This window comes from Solanum verrucosum, unplaced genomic scaffold (assembly GCF_900185275.1).
Source record: "Solanum verrucosum unplaced genomic scaffold, falcon-dt-bn FXZP01000060.1, whole genome shotgun sequence".
Taxonomy (NCBI): domain Eukaryota; kingdom Viridiplantae; phylum Streptophyta; class Magnoliopsida; order Solanales; family Solanaceae; genus Solanum; species Solanum verrucosum.
The window spans coordinates 9408389-9425863 of record NW_026020129.1 but is presented as its reverse complement, the minus strand read 5'-3'; the positions used below and the strand labels follow the sequence as shown (position 1 = coordinate 9425863).

The 17475-nt window shown below is 29.5% G+C and overlaps 1 protein-coding gene and 1 pseudogene across 1 annotated transcript; one reads left to right on the top strand and one right to left on the bottom strand.

Annotated features, from left to right (window-relative positions):
- The first annotated feature begins 290 nt into the window (after positions 1 to 290).
- On the top strand, positions 291 to 3310 carry LOC125827166 (uncharacterized). The gene is made up of 8 exons (XM_049506525.1): positions 291 to 473; positions 1540 to 1632; positions 1723 to 1920; positions 1999 to 2052; positions 2193 to 2348; positions 2514 to 2567; positions 2675 to 2815; positions 2933 to 3310. The coding sequence occupies exons 1-8, from the start codon at positions 291 to 293 to the stop codon at positions 3308 to 3310; spliced, it is 1257 nt and encodes a 418-aa protein (XP_049362482.1).
- Positions 3311 to 10724: 7414 nt separating this feature from the next.
- On the bottom strand, positions 10725 to 17408 carry LOC125827165 (uncharacterized; annotated as a pseudogene).
- Between the last annotated feature and the right edge of the window lie 67 nt (positions 17409 to 17475).

The window sequence follows — 17475 nt, the reverse complement described above, 5'->3', positions numbered from 1 at the left end:
TTGGTCAAATGAAGTCAATTATTATTTTGGATATTAACACAAAATGGCAATCAACATTTATTAAACAAAAGACCTTTCAGATATGGTCAAATGTAGTTCAGAAGACTACACATAAAATCAACATCTTGTACATAATAGTCAACCGAGTATTTTCTACATCTCTATCTTATAAAAAATAATGTCTTCCTTATTGTAGCAAAGGTATCAATACTTACACCTAGCAAATCAAATTCAGGTTGAGCTTTCATGTTGTATTAATTAGTCTAATTTCTTCAAAATACCTAAGAATCATGCCTATAAAAAGAAATGATTTCAGGATGCATCAAAGAATTATTCAACAAACGTTATTGATATTATATCTTATTTTGAGTTATAATGAGGTGGAAGGACAAAAAAAGCTATCCAAATTAGAAGATGCGGAGTTAGAGAAACAATTAAAAAATTTGAACAAGCCTGCCGTAAAAACAGTAAAGGTATTATTTTTTCAAAAAAATTATTTTATTGTATTTGTAAATCCCTAAAAACATTTTATTAGATAATACCACTTTTTGTATTAGATAAAAACATTCATTTGTCACATGATTTTTGGGAAATGGTGAACCTTCCATTTCCTTCTTTGTGTAAACTCTTCTTGTAGCTGAAGACTAAACGGGTTAGTTTGTTTTGATTTGTTTGTCTTGCTTTTTTAAAATATATTTTAAAAATTTTTTTTATCCTTTTTAGACACTATTTAATTTTATTTTTTCACATAACATGTTTAAATCACAAGATTTAAGAGCAGTTTGTTACATTTTATATAGTTAATTTAAGATCACAAGATTCAAAACAAAATTATTTTCTGAAACTCTATGTCAAGTCAAATCAAACCAATAAATTAAAACGGATTAAGTACAATTTTTACATTTTATCTTGCAAAGTGGGGATAAGGGCATAACAATCAGAGGCGGAGCTAGGTGGAGGTTTGGGTGCGGACGAACCCCACTAGCTTTTCGGTATAGTCTGTATTTGTATTAGCAAATTAAATAAATATATATGTGTATTAACTTGTGAATCCTCCATAAAAAATTAATTGATAGTTCAGTAGTAAGGAAGAGCGATGAAAATGCTTTTCATATATTTGTTGTGGGTTCGAACACCACTATCAACAAAAATTTCTCTCTTCCTTTTCAAAGGAAGTATTGCTATGCAATATTTTTCTCTTTTCTTCTAAGATCTAGAACCCCCTAACTCCTAGTACTGACTCTGCTTCTATAACAATGGCTTAGGACACACCTATCAGAACTACTTTTTGTTAACAAATAATGACATGAATGAACCTTTTCTCAAAACAAAAATAGCATAAATGAACAAAAAATTTAACAAATGTCCTAGATAAGTCTTTTTTCAAAAATTGATGGCATATTTGAGATTTTCCCCCTTTTTTAAGGCAATAGTATTACCATTTACTAACAATTGTTCTCGTGAGATTGTTTTGTGTTTAACAGGTACATCTTATTGTAACTTAAGCAACTTATTTTATTAATTTTTTATTGTTTACAGACTAAATATGGAGATACATACGACTGTGTAGATTTCTACAAACAACGTGCATTTGATCACCCATTGTTAAAGGACCATAATTTTCATCCTAAGGCATATCTCTACTCTTTTTTCATTTCATTACCATTTTGTTCATATTGGATATAATAGTATTGACGTGCAATTAAACATCTGATTAAACAGATGAAACCTACTTTATCTAGAATCAAGAAAGATTCAACTTCCTCATCGGCAACTAATAGGTCATCGACAATATGGTCTAAAGATGGAGGATGCCCTTTTGGAACTATTCCTGTTAAGAGAATTACAAGGGATGATCTTATAAGATTAAGACGTATGCCCCCGCCAGAAGATGACACATTCGAAGATGAATATGATATTGTAAGATGATTTATGCCAATTTACTGCTATATATCTTGAATATTTCAAATCTAAACATAAATTAATTATCTAATGCAGAGCAACAACAATAGTGAGCCAAATGGAGGATACATATCTTCACAAGGATATAAGGTGGTATATGGCTATAAAATTCAGTATCTAATTTCCATGTTTTATTTAATTGGATTTGAAGTAAAAAAGGAACAAGTTATTCTTAGGTTAATTTAGGTATTCTGTAAGATTTACTAAAAATAATTAACTTTTTTATTTAGGTTGCAATAGCTCGGGTTCCATATAATCCAAATAGCAAGTTTGCGGTAGTTGGAATGGATACTGCTTTGTACAATCCTCAAGTTAAAGGACAACAACATAGTGGATCTCGACTAAAAATTCAAAAAGGATCAGATATCTTACAAGTTGGTTGGAGAGTAAGTTTATATCAATTTTTTTGTTCCATTATTCTATCGTTTTGTGGAAAAAGGATGTGTGCTAACCATTGAATATTGTGATTTTAAGATGTATATTAGAACATTTGTTAGTAAATACTAAATATTCAATAATTATAAAAATAATATCTCTATTTTGTGCTTTAGGTGGACCCAACGTTATACGGAGATACTAGTACTAGGCTTTTTATACATTTTCAGGTAACTATCTTTTGTATGTCGAGTTCATTAAACTAGTAGATCTTTAAGTTTATAACTATTTACCTTATTTTTAAGAATTCATGTATGATATGTATCTATACTTTTAGGCTGATAAAATTCATTGCTTCAATACACTATGTCCCGGCTTTGTACATGTAAACAAGGACATACCACTTGATGGTTCATTCATGGAGACTATTTCACACCGTGGAGGGGACCCTTGGGGTGCTAAAATGTACATTGATCGGGTATATTTTATATTGTTTTTCTTTTTCTTATTTAGAGCTTTTATACAAATATAGGTATTATAATCAGGAGATCACATAAAAATTGTTATTGATTATTTATTTATTTTTTGAAAAAAGGACTTAGACAGTGGAAATTGGTGGTTTTTAATGACCAAAAGCTTTGTACGAGTAGGTTTCTGGCCACAAAGTCTCTTCACAGACTTGAAAAGTTTTGCAACGAACGTTGATTTGGGAGGAGTTGTATATAGTCCACCAGGTGTACCGGAACCTCCAATGGGCTCAAGCTATTTTCCTATTGATAACTCTGCCTATGATGCTTATTGTTCTGGAGTTACAATTTTCAACGAGAAAGGAAAATCAATTGAAGTAGATAAAGCAATCACACATACGGATAATCCTAATTTGTACAAAGTTGAATTTATACAACTTTTTGATGATGCAGATCAAATGTATTTTGTTCTTTATGGGGGACCGGGTGAAAGTACACATGTTTAGTAGGAATAAAATCTTCCAAATCATGAAAAAAGTAGAAGATAATTTTTCTATATATACCTTTAATTTGAAAGTTATGTTGCCTTTCAAAGAATTGCAAAGGGAAAAAAATTCAATTCTCTTTATTATTTTTTTCTAACTACATACATAGGAAGTGCTATCAATTTTGAGAAATATAATTGAAATGTGCAAGTAATTGAAAAAAAAGTAATGCTTCTCTCCCATTTATTTCCTATATTTAAGTGAGATCTTCATCCCTTAATAAACATACTCTGAATTAATCAAAAATAATTTTATGAGCAAATGTGAAATGTACATACATATATATACAAAAAGAAGTGTATTAATTTGGTAAAAAATATTTTTATAAGAAAATGTGAAATATACATACGTGTATATATATATATATATATATATATATATATATATTAGGGGTGTACAAAATCGAACCAAAAATCGAATCAAACCGCAAATTGAGTCAAATCGAACAAAAAACCCAACTAGTGGTTTGGTATTGAAAAAAAAAGCCGACTATATTTGGGTTGGTTTGGTTTTAACTAAAAAAAACCAACTCGAGACCAAACCAACCCGACATTATATGTAATTTTAAAATTTTATTTTATACATAAAAATATTTACATTGATATAATTTTAAAATATTCCTTATACTATTTCATAGTTTTTATCTTTTAATATATTATTTCAAGTTTAAAACTTAGAATTCTGAATGGTCCAATAAAGATTATAGTTCATAGATGTTGATAATTATAATAAAACTTAAATCAAAATCAAATTAATACTAATGCAAAAAGAAAATCAATTCAACACTAAGAATGAAAATAATATTGAATATTTGTTCTTTAGTTTTACATTGGTTTAGACAATTAAAATACATAATCTAATTTTAATTTTCCTTAAACATTTAGTAATGTAACTGATACTTATTAAACTTATTTTAGCATGAATTAGTACTTTTAAATTATGATCATTTTCATTATGACTTTGCAATATTTATTTTATATGATGATTTCATTATTATTTTTTATTGAATATTTTAGTGTCATCACTCATCTCATATTTTGTGTTATTTTCTTAAGAAACACCTTAGATAATTGTAATTTGGTTGGACTAAAGAAATATTTGGAGCACAAGTTAATTATATGTTTGTATGCAAACTTTACCGAAAAAATCCAAAAATTTGAAAAAATCCGAGGTTTATTAGTTTGGTTTGATTTATAAATTTAAAAATTCAACACAATGGTTTGCTTTGGTATTTGAAAAACCCAAACCAACCCGAGGTTGAAAAACCCGAAAAAATCTGAATTTTATTAGTTTGATTTGGTTTATAAATTTAATTTTTTTACACAAATGGTTTGATTTGATATTTGAAAAACCCAAACCAACCCGGTCATATACACCTCTAAATTATATATATATATATATATATATATATATATATATATATACAAAAACAAGTGTATGAATTTGGTAAAAAATGAATTCTTCTATGAATTTATAGAAAATAGGATGAGAGCTTGAACCATAAAAGGAAAGGCGCTTATTTTGTGGAATTTATTTGCATAAACATTTAATAATTGGATTTTGGTTAAAGTAAAATTAAGTAACGGATATCAAGGGAGAATATTTTTAAAAAATAAATAAAATGTGAACTGATTGTTTATTTCCCTTTTATGCTAATGTCCTCGATTTTTATGTATGATTCAATGTCAAAAACCACCTAAAATATCTATAAATTTCGAATTTCATATCTGAAGTATCTATGATGTTTTTATGTTTGCTATATGTTTCACATATAGCAAACATAAAAATCATATTGGTATGTTACAGTTATAGTTTGCATAATTGTTCTCCATAACAAATTTTATATTTGCTATGGAGCTTTTGATTTGTATAATTCGCTAGATACATCCAGTTTTATACAAATTGTTCAGTTTTGTATAAATTCATTTATACATTGTAATTTGTATAATAAGATCTGTATTTGTATAATTATAAGTTTATAAGACGAAATATATGTATTTGTATTTGTATATACACTTTTCTCTCGCTTTATACAAACACAAACACATTTTATACATTTGTATACTGAATGGGTAATTGTATACCGAAAATGGCTAATTGTATACCGAACCAGATGACAAAAAAAGGGGATGTTTGCTGCGAATTACAAATAAAATAAACTATGGCTATAGAATTTAATTTGAATTAATAGTTTGCTATTTCATATAATTTTTCCATTATTTAACAACACATTTCAACAATCATTTGTTCCCGTTTTCTACATGAATGGCGATAATATTTAAGGTAGGAAAAAAAAACAAATGATTGTTGATGTATATTTTGATAAATAGTTGGTGACAATTCAAGTAGAATTCACACGCACCTGATAATTTAGATATAAATTTTGAAAAATTGTAATATTATAACTATATATTTTTATTGTTAACTCTTTATGTATTAATCACTACATTTAAATGTCATTTTTTTAAAATTTTGAACGTTAATATTTTGTGGTAATAGAATAAATTAAAGGGAGAAACAGGTGATGAAGAAATTAATTATGCAAAGAGATTATTACCAAGAAACCTTTTAATTAAGAGTAATAACTTTACGAAATTCAGACTGATATATTGACTCAATTCCACCGTAGTCAAACTAAAAGGGAAAATGTCACTTCCAAGTAGAAAATTAAAAAGATATAGTGTCAAAAATACATTTAAACTATTATTTTTTTTGGTTTTATACCTAAATTATTGATAGTGTGAGTTTCATACTAAACTTGTCACCTAACTCTTGTTTTCTATATCAGAATAAGTCAAACATGGAAACAAGCGAAGAGTTTCTTCTCCACATTTTTTAATGACCCATTTTTGTCCTATTTTAACAAGTACAAACATCAAAAGTAAAAAAAAAATACCTATGACTCCGTGGTGAAGAAAATACTTTCTATCTGATTCTGATTCTGATTCTTGTGCGGGCGATATCGTAACTTACGAGATGTATTGCATATTGAAAAATAATCTGCAGTATACAGTCATATGTGTCATTGGTGGCAATAATTTGCAATATACAGCCAAATATAAAAGAAATTCCAGTAACTTACAAGATATATTGCATATTGAAAAAGATAACAGTATTGAAATGTGAATCAAATCACTTGTCTAAATAGCATGTTGAATGAATCAAAAATAGCCTCTTTATTTTTAGGAGGTAGTGATAAAAGACTACGGTCTAAGTAGTGTGGAGACTTAAATCATTACTTTATTAGGCACAATTGCAAAAACGATTAGATTACAATATGAGTACACGATTCCTTTGCGTGAATTTAGGACACGTAATGATAAATTAGTTAATTCATCTGGCAGCTAAAAAAAAATCAAAAGAGGAATATAAAGATCATAGGTTCAAATTGTGAAATCATGCTTGCATCAGGATATGCGATCTATATTAGTTATGGTAGTGGAAAGGATATTGTTTGTCCGAACTTCCTTTGACAATATAAGGTCATAATAATTTTTACTTGCATATAGTAGATGAATTTTCTTGACGAAAATCTTGTCTGCCCGCCACTTCCTTCAGGGGCGTAGGCACATGTATGTCAGGTGTCCAATTGGACACCCTTTGTCGGAAAAAAATACCACATATATAAGTAAAATGATGCACAAAGTGATTAAATAATATATTTTGGACACTCTTGACATAATAGGTTCTATAGCCTAGTGGTTTAAGATGTCTTGAATGCGTGTTTAGACATCTTTAATGAGTCAGTGCTTGCGTGTTTAAATCTCACTTGCAACAATTTTTTCCCTTTTCGTGAAATTTCTGGCTCCGCCACTGTTTTCGTTATACTTTGCGTGTATGTGCACGGGCTAGCCTTATTCCCTTTCTATTATTTGTACTCTTTACCATAACAACAAAAATTGAAATAAACTTGACAATAATTCTGAGTTTATGTTCATCACACATGATTATATTGTTCTATCATCAATAATATAAACAACCACTTACTTTATAGTCTATATATATACACACAAAGAGGAACCTTAAGCAAGTACACCAAACGAACGTGGATCTTTTGTCATTTTATAATATCAAGTCATTTTCACCATTAAATTAAAAACACTGGTTTTACAAGTAAGCTTATGCTCGAACGTAACTCCAACCCATATATATGCTCCTTAATAACCCTTAATAACAAACATAATTTTTTCAAAAGAACACACAACATTTCAAAAGCCCTCTATTCTTCTCATTTAGTAGTATCTTGTAAACAATTAAATCCATTCGATTTTGCATGAACTCTTCCTCCATCTCTATCCATTTGGCAGATTATTGAAATTTCTTTCAACTTATAATATTTGAGCAGATTATTGGTTGTACAACTTTATGACGATGTCGCTCACACAAGAATCAGAATCAGAATCAGATAGAAAGTATTTCCTTCACCACGGAGTTCAAGCTATGATAGCAGTAATAGTTATGGGTGTTGTTTTACTTTTTATATTTCTACTTGTTAAAGTAGGGCAGAAATGGGCAATTAAAAGGCGTGGACAAGCAACTCTTCGCTTGTTTACACGTCTGCCCTATTCTGATATAGAATTAGGTGGTCATGACACTACATGTCGGATATGTTTATCCGACTTTGAATCAACAGACAATATCTATATTCTTCCATGCACTCACTTGTACCACAGTGAGTGCATTTCAACTTGGATGTGCCGCCAAATTACGTGCCCAACCTGTCGTCGCAATTATGGCAATATCTATACGTCGTGGATCACTTGTTTGGTTTAGTTTTATTATTCTACGTACTATGTAATAAATGTTCTTCGTACTATGTATTTTTTTTAAAAACGTACTATGTAATAATTATGCTAATAAGTAATAAAAAGTTTGACCGCCAACTTCACTTATCTATTTTATCAACAATTTTAAGGTATCATTTTTGTGAATTGTGGCCCCATTAATTTTGTAATTTGACACAACTATTAGTTTGTAAAAAGTTATGTATTAAAAAAATGTGGGCCTCACTAGAATTGATCATTTTTTATCTGAAATGGTAAGATTCTTTCAAGCATAATTCTTATTCACATTTAATTTGTATTGGACCATTTTAAATTGTATATGTCTTTTAAGTTAATTATAATTAATATAAATATTTTATTATAATATATGATATATAATCTTATGTTTTGAGAAATGATTTGAAGCATGGGCGGATCGATTCATAGTTATGGGGGTGCCATGGCATTCAGTGAACTCGATCAAATTCTGTTTAGATATGTATATATGTACATGGTATTATATAAATAATAAACTTGCCACTCCCTACACAAATAGGGCGTCAATTTGTGTTCCTTGAAGGTGCGAGTTCGATTCCCGCATGGGTGCATTTTGTGTTTGCAACATTTATTTATTTTTGCAAAAAAACGACTTCCGCTGCAATTAGAAATTGCCTTATTTATTAAGCCGTGGCCACTACATCACATTTATATGCTTTATTACTATATTATATAACATAGTTAACATATTACTTTAATTTTTATTTTGTTGACTTTTTTTTTTCTTTTCTAATTTAAGCATAAAATATTACTTTTTCATCTCAATTTATGTGACACTTTTTCTAAACTACCACAATTTCACAAAACAATGCTACTTTTCTATGTTAGAAACTACTATTGAATAAGTTAGCACTTCACGTGATTATAAAAATCTTATTGAATTTTCTTAATATTCCCTTAATTCTCGATTATCAAAACTATTAAAACTTTATTTAGTCTTGAATTTTTGAACACATTGTTTCTTAAGCTTTAAGCTATGCATAATATTTGTATTGATGCATAATATTATGATATAATATCTCCTCTTTTAACCAATAAAAAGCTATGCATTATTGTTATTTATTTTATTTTTATTTTTCTTTAATTTTAGAAATTTCAATCATCTAGAAATACTTGAATTATATATAATAATAATCTATATAAATGAAACAGTAATTTATATTTTCTTTTTAAAGCTGAATCTTGAAAGAAAGAGATGAACTTCAAAATAAGAATGTAATGTTTTTATATTGAGATGCGTACAAATTTAAACTTAATTTTACTTCGTTAATTAAACAAACAAACACATAGATATATGTATCTATAGGATCATTGAACATCATAGATTTTCTATTTCTTGAGAAGATGACTTTTCACATTTTTGGTCATACCAAAGAAATAATTCAAGAAAGTAAAAGATTTTGGGGTATTTTCAATTTTCTTCTCATATACAAATATAATTATAAGCCAATATTCAGCAAATATAATAATACCGAAGGAATTATATAACTTTAGAAGATTTCCTCCAATGACTATGATTTCATTTGATAGTAATCTATTTTCAATTTGCAAAACAACACAAACATATATCACAAGTAGCAATATAATATTATAAAAATATTTTAAAAATAAAATAAAAATAAAGAATTCAATGAGATTAGTCACCAGACAAAAACACAAACATATATCACAAGTAATTATATAATATTATATAAATATTTTAAAAAGAAAAAGAAAATAAAAATAAAAAAGGTTACATTTAAGAACATTCATTTCTTTACGTTTCGAAAATGTTTCTTCTTCTGATTAGTTGGTTAGAGGCTTTTGGAGTTTTCATCATGATTAAGATTTTAGTGTGTTAATTATTTAATTGTTAATTGTCTTTTGGATTTCCTTGACCCATAAATACATATATAGTTACAACTGAAACGTATATGATTAAATTAGTGCAGCTACAACTTTTAAAGGTGAAAAAGTATGTGGACTTATTTAATTATATTCTTAGTGAGTAAATTATTTAATTGTTTGTTTTCTTAGTGAGTAAATTATTTTATTTATAAAAAAAAAAATGCCTAAAAAATGAGAAAAATAAATAGCAATTTTAGAAGAAAAATAGCTCGCACAGTAAGTAGAATATATAGCAATTTTAGAAGAGAAAAGATGATGAGGAGAAATGGATGAAAAATGTTGTAAAGAGGTGAAAAATAGAGAGATAGATTTGGGGATTTAATTTGGTAAATATTTATTTGGTTAGTTGGGCCGGGTTTGAATTTTTTTAAAAATCCAGTAATTTAATTAAAATTGGATTATTTTTGTTGATTTAGAGTTTTTCATCCAATTGAGGGGTACGGGTGACATGTTTGTAGACGACAAGAGTATAAATAACTCAATTTTAATGGTAATGGCAAGATCAACAAATAAATGAAAATTGAGAGGTATTTTGGACCATTTTCCTTTTTTTTCTTCCTTTGCATTTCTTTGAAAGACAATATAACATTCAAATTAAAGGTATATATAGAACCAATAGGAATAATTTTATTCAACTTTTTTCATGATTTGGAAGATTTTCTTTCCTATTAAACATGTGTACTTTCACCCGGTCCCCCATAAAGAACAAAATACTTATGTTTTGCACCATGTGAAAGTTGTATAAATTCAACCTTGTACGGATTGTCGGTATGTGTGATTGTGTTATCTACTTCAATTGTTATTCCTTTCTCCTTGACAATTATAACTTCAGTACAATAAGCATCATAGGAAGTGTCTTCAATAGGAAAATAGCTTGAGCCCATCGGAGGTTCCGGTACACCTGGTGGACTATATACAACTCCTCCCAATCAACATTCGTAGCAAAACTTTTCAAGTCAGTGAAGAGACTTTGTGGCCAGAAACCTACTCGCGTTAAGTCTAGTGACACTAAAAGCCACCAATTTCCAGCTAAGTCCTTTTTTTTAAAAAAAAAATACTAATAATAAGTTGTCAATAACAATATTTATGTTATCTCCTAACTATAATTCCTATATTTGTATAAATATTCAAAGACTCTAAATAAGAAAAATAAAAACAATATAAAATGTACCCGATCAATGTATACTTTCACACCCCAATGTTTCCCTCCACGTTGTGAAATAGTATCCATGAATGAACTATCAAGAGGTACGTCATAGTTTACTTGTACAAAACCGGGACATAGTGTATTGAAGCAATGAATTTTACCATCCTAAAAAAATAGATATATCTCATACTTGAATTCTTAAAAATCAAGGTAAATAGTTAAACTAAAGGTGTGTTTTGTACGAAGGAAAATGTGTTTCTAGAAAAATGTTTTCTTGGAAAAAACAAGTAGATATCTAAGTTAGTTTCTCATGTTGGTTGGTGAGTAGAAAATATTTGTAATGTTTGGTTGGTAAGTGAAACACATTTTTCAGAAAATATCTTTTATTTTTGGCTTGAGACTAGAAAATACTCTTTAGGAAAATAATTTTTTACCTGAAAATTAACTTGAATAATCGATCTAGGACCCGACCCTGACACCCGAACTAGGACAGGTTCTCAACGACCGTTCCAAATTATTTAGGAAAATAATTTTTGACCTGAAAATTAACCTGAATAATCGATCTAGGACCCGACCCTGACACCCGAACTAGGACAGGTTCCCGACGACCGTTCCAAATTATTTCCCTGAGATCCAACCCATGCCCTGACCCATAAATATTTTTCAAAAATATTTTTTTTAAATAAGGTGGCGGGGGGGGGGGGGGGGGGTTGAGTGTACAGAAATATATATATATTTTTAAAATGATCGAGGGGGAGGGGGGAGGGGTGAGGAGTAGGTTTGTCATAAAAAATGAAATTTTATGAATTCGAAATATTTTTCAATAAAAATAATTTTTAAAAAAGAAATTGACATGGGGAAGGGGGGGGGGGTGGTAGGGTTGGGTGATGTAAAAAATTAAAATTATAAAATCTGAAATATTTTTCAAAAATATTATTTTTTTTAAATTGACTGGGGTTGGGGTTGGCTGGGGGGGTAGAGGACAACATAAAAAAGAATTTTTTAAAATTTGAAATATCTTTCAAAACCAATTTTAAAAAAAACTGATTGGAGTGGCCTGAGTGGGGGTTTAGGGATTAGGGGTGGGGAATGACGAAAAAAATAATTTTTTAAAAATTTAAAATACTTTTCAAGTATAATTTTTTTTAAAAGAAAATTTGACGAGGTTGCGTGTGTGGGTGGGGGGGAGGTCGCGTAGTTAGGGAATGAGATAGGGTAAAAATGAAATTTTAAAATTTCAAAAAAAAAATTCCAAATCAATTTTTTTTGGGGGGGAGGGGGGGAGGGGTAGGTGTGATAGGGGTTGGGTGAGGTAAAAAAATCTTTAAATTTGAAATATTTTTCAAAAAATATTTTTTGAATTTTGTTTGTTTGTTTGGTAGAGGGGGGCTGGTTTGGGGGTTGGGGATAAGGGTAAAAAATTATTTGAAATTAAAAAAATAAGAAAATTTTAATTTATTTTTTTTTGGATGTGGATGGTCGGGTACGGAGTATGGGGTAGGGTAAGAAAAAAAATATTGTAATTTTAGGATGAAGTAGGCTTTTGGAAAATGTTTTCCTTTATTTTTTTAAGGGAAGTCATTTTTCTTAAATTTGAGGAAATTAAGTTGATTTGGAAAACATTTTCCAAAACATTTAAGCCAACTAAATATGAGAAACTTAAAAAACATTTTCCAGAAAATATTTTCCTTCAAACCAAACACACCCTAAAAGATGTACTAGTTTAATGAACTCAAAAGGGAAATCACCATGGTACAAAAGATAGTTACCTGGAAATGTATAAAAAAAACCTAGTTTTAGTATCCCCGTATAACGTTGGGTCCACCTAATGCACGAAAGAGAGATATTATATTATAGTTATTAAATATTGAGCATTTACTAACAAATTTTCTAATATACATCTTAAAAGCACAATATTCAATGGTTAACACACATCCTTCTTCCACAAAACTATAGTGTCACGACCCAAAAATGGACGTGATGACACTCGTCTTAACCCACCAAGACAAGTCAGCCTAAAACTCAACCATTACAATAAAATGCGGAAATTTTTATAATAAACTCAAATATACACCCAAAATCTGGTTGTCACGTGTACAAGCCTCTAAAGTATTACAATTGAATAAAAAGAAAATAACAAGTCTCATATTACATTGTTTCTAGAGTAGAACAAGATCATAAACAGGAGTAAGAAGGATCGTTGAGAAGACAAACAACTACCTCACAAATCTCCCAGAAGCCTTGGAAAATAAGAGAATGACAAGTACCACAAAAATCCAGGCTCGTAACCTACAAAAATTTGTAGAAGCAAGGGGTGAGTACCAAACCACACGGTACTCAACAAGTAAACCTCTAAACACGAGTTAAGGGGATAGAATACAAGTACTCCTTACACCCCAACCGAACCTTCATAACTACAATCTGTATAAAACCAGCCCAACCTAACAGTTCACAATTTACAAAGCACATAGCTCAACACAACACTCTAACAATTTCATATCCTCAACAACAACAATAGTTTCATATCCTCAACAACAACACTCTAACAATTGCATACCTTCAACAACAAGCTCAATATTCATCAGTCACAAGTTCCATAGAAAGACACTCACAAGATCAGCAACACACAAGATCAAGTTCACCAATAATAAAGAAATGCAATGCAATGAAATGCAATGTCAAGTATAGTGATGCATGTCTGACCTAATGATACACACCCGCTGTCTCTCAGTCCGGGACCCATGCGGGATATTTCTGTCCATACATCTATCGCGGCGCGCGATACGACCCTCGATAATAGTAACCATCGCAGCGCGCGATACGTTCCTCGAAATATAGTATCCGTCGCGGCGCGCGACACGTCCCTCGAAATATAGTATCCATCGCGGCGTGCGATACGTCCCTCGAAATGGTACATCCTCTTTATTTTCTTATTCTTTCTCAATGCACATAACACTTGTCACAACCATGTCTCAGAACAATGCAAATGACATGTTCACACAAATAATGAGGAGATGACCATTTTCATAACATTGCACAATTCACAACAACACAATCATACTACAACATCAACAATGATTCAACAAGCCTTTCAAACAATTCTCAACACATCACACAAACAATTTATCACATTGCCTTTTATTATCCCTTTCTCATCATTAGAATTAATCAATGTGGACAAGTCAACCCATCACCAAGCCTCATTACCCTAAACACATATTACAAGGAAATACATGAATTCCATACACTTAACAAGGGTTTAGAAATTCACTTGCCTCAAATAGTCGAACAATCACTCCAAGACTTGAGTCTTTCCTTTCGTTGAACTTCCAACTCAAAGCAATCTATTCACATTAATAATTACAATAAGATTTCGAAACTAACCACACTCAGATTACTATAGGTCTAGCCTAGACCCAAAAACTCACTCAATTTATAATCAAGTTCTTAATCTTGGTGCCAATTAACATGTCAACTCTCATGTTTTTTCTGAATTTCAAGCCTATGGTTAAGTTCCAATTTCTCCAAATATCATAAATATAATGGTATTCATATAATATCATGCACCTAATATTTAATTACATGTCTCAATATTTCAAAGCTTGAATCATATGTGATAATTATAAGAAAATTGTGAGACCAAAAATTAATGTCATAACCACTAAACTTAACTACAACATACGACCTAAAATTTCAAAACCAAAACCATTAGTTGATTATCATAATTAATTTAACAATCATGTGGCCATCATTACATAATGATTGGCCACTGATGCATTCCCTTCCAATTCCAAACATACGTACATAGTGGCAGAAGTTAATTTACAACAGTCAAACTTTCAACTCGTTTCACATTCAATTATAATAATAATAAAATAATAACAGTAACGAGTCAATATGCACAAACTTGCCTATATTATTCAAAAATCTAGTCTCAAGTGATTAACCCATCATTAGATCATTAGATTCATTAAATGATATCGCCATTACATAATTCTTAAATATAATATACTTATCATTATTTCTGGCCGAAATTTCCAACAACAATAACTAAAATTTAGACTTTCTCTCAAAGATATATAATTATACTAATGTATACTATCTATCCTAGAATTACTACAAATAATAAAAGTTGAACTTGAGGTTTACCTCAAGCACGAAACAATTTTCTTGCGGCACCAACTACCTCCATGTTGAAGCCGTAGGTTAATTATTGCCAGACTCCTTTCTTATTCCTTTTACTAAATAAAATAATATGTATTAAAAGTAATAAACCTAGTAACTTATTTTAATATTTCAAACTTGTCCTATTATTGTTAATAATAAATAAATTACTCGCAAATTAATTAACTATTGTTAAATGACTATTCAAAATTATAAAAAAAAATGACTTTTCGGGTCCGGGTCATTACATATAGAATAATGGAATAAAAAAATTGATATAAACTTACTCTCCAACCAACTTGTAAGATATCTGATCCTTTTTGAATTTTTAGTCGAGATCCACTATGTTGTTGTCCATTAACTTGAGGATTGTACAAAACAGTATCCATTCCAGCTCCCGCAAACTTGCTATTTGGATTATATGGAATCCGAACTATTGCAATCTAAATAAAAAGGTTAATTATTTTTAGTAAATCTTACATAATACCCAAATTAACCTAAGAATAACTTGTTCCTTTTGTTTTACTTCAAATCCAATTAAATAAAACATGGAAATTAGATAATGAATCTTATAGCCATATACCACCTTATATCCTTGTGAAGATATGTATCTTCCATTCGGCTCACTATTGTTGTTGCTCTGCATTAGATAATGAATTTATGTTTAGATTTGAAATATTCAAGATATATAACAGTAAATTGGCATAAATCATCTTACAACATCATATTCATCTTCGAATGTGACATCTTCTGGCGGGGGCATACGTCTTAATCTTATCAGATCATCTCTTGTAATTCTCTTAACAGGAATAGTTCCAAAAGGACATCCACCATCTTTTGACCATATTATCGATGACCTATTAGTTGCCGATGACGAAGTTGAATCTTTCTTGATTCTAGATAAAGTAGGTTTCATCTGTTCAATCAGATGTTTAATTGTATGTCAATAACATCATATCCAATATGAACAAAATGATAACGAAATGAAAAGAGAGTAGAGATATGCCTTAGGATGAAAATTATGGTCCTTCAACAACGGGTGATCAAATGCACGTTGTTTGTAGAAATCTACACAATCATATGTATCTCCATATTTAGTCTGTAAACAATCAAAATTAATAAAATAAGTAGCCTAAGTTACAACAAGATGTACCTTTTAAACACAAAAGATTCTCACGAGAACAATTGTTAGTAAATGGTAATACTACTGCTTTTAAAAAATAAAAATAAAAGGAAAAATTCTCAAATATGCTATCAAACTTTGAGAAAAGACTTATCTAGGTCATTCGTTAATATTTTGTTCATTTATGCTACTTTCGTTGAGAAAAGGTTTATCCATGCCATTATTTGTTAACGAAAAATAGTTCGATAGGTGTGTTCTAAGCCATTGTTATGCCTTTATCTCCAATTTGCAAGATAAGATGCAAAAATTGTACTTAATCCATTTTAATTCATTTGTCTGATTGGACTTGACATGAAGTTTCAAAAAGTAATTTTGTTTTGAATCTTGTGATCTTAAAATAAATAAATATAGAATATATCAAGATGCTCTTAAATCTTGTGGTTTAAACATGTTTTGTGAAAAAATAGAATCAAATAGTTTCCAAAAATGGAAAAAACATTTTTCTTAAAACAGATTAAAAAAAAAGTAAAACAAACAAATCGAAACGGACTAACCTACTCAATCTTCAACTACAACGAAAGTTTACACACAAAGAAGGAAAGGGAAGGTTCTCCATTTCCCAAGAATCATGTGACAAATGAATGTTTTTCTCTAATACAAAAGTGATATTATCTAATAAAATGTCTTTATGGACTTACAAGTAAAATAAAATAATTTTTTTGTAAAAAAAAATACCTTTATTGTTTTAACGGCCGGCTTGTTCAAACTTTTCAGTTGTTTCTCTAACTCCGCATCCTCTAATTTGGATAGCTTTTTTTGTCCTTCCACACCATTATAACTCAAAAGAAAATATAACATCAATAACGTTTGTTGAACAGTCTTTTGATGCATCGTGAATTCATTTCTTTTTATAGGCATGAATCTTAGGTGTTTTGAAGAAATTAGACTAATTAATACAACATGAAAGCTCAACACTGAATTTGAT

Excerpts from the sequence above, each read along its gene's own strand:
- LOC125827166 (XM_049506525.1), top strand. The coding sequence starts at position 291 with ATGCCTATAAAAAGAAATGATTTCAGGATGCATCAAAGAATTATTCAA. Across the intron at positions 2,053-2,192 it reads TATCTTCACAAGGATATAAG|GTTGCAATAGCTCGGGTTCC; the intron begins GTGGTATATGGC and ends TTTTTTATTTAG. Across the intron at positions 2,816-2,932 it reads CTAAAATGTACATTGATCGG|GACTTAGACAGTGGAAATTG; the intron begins GTATATTTTATA and ends TTTTGAAAAAAG.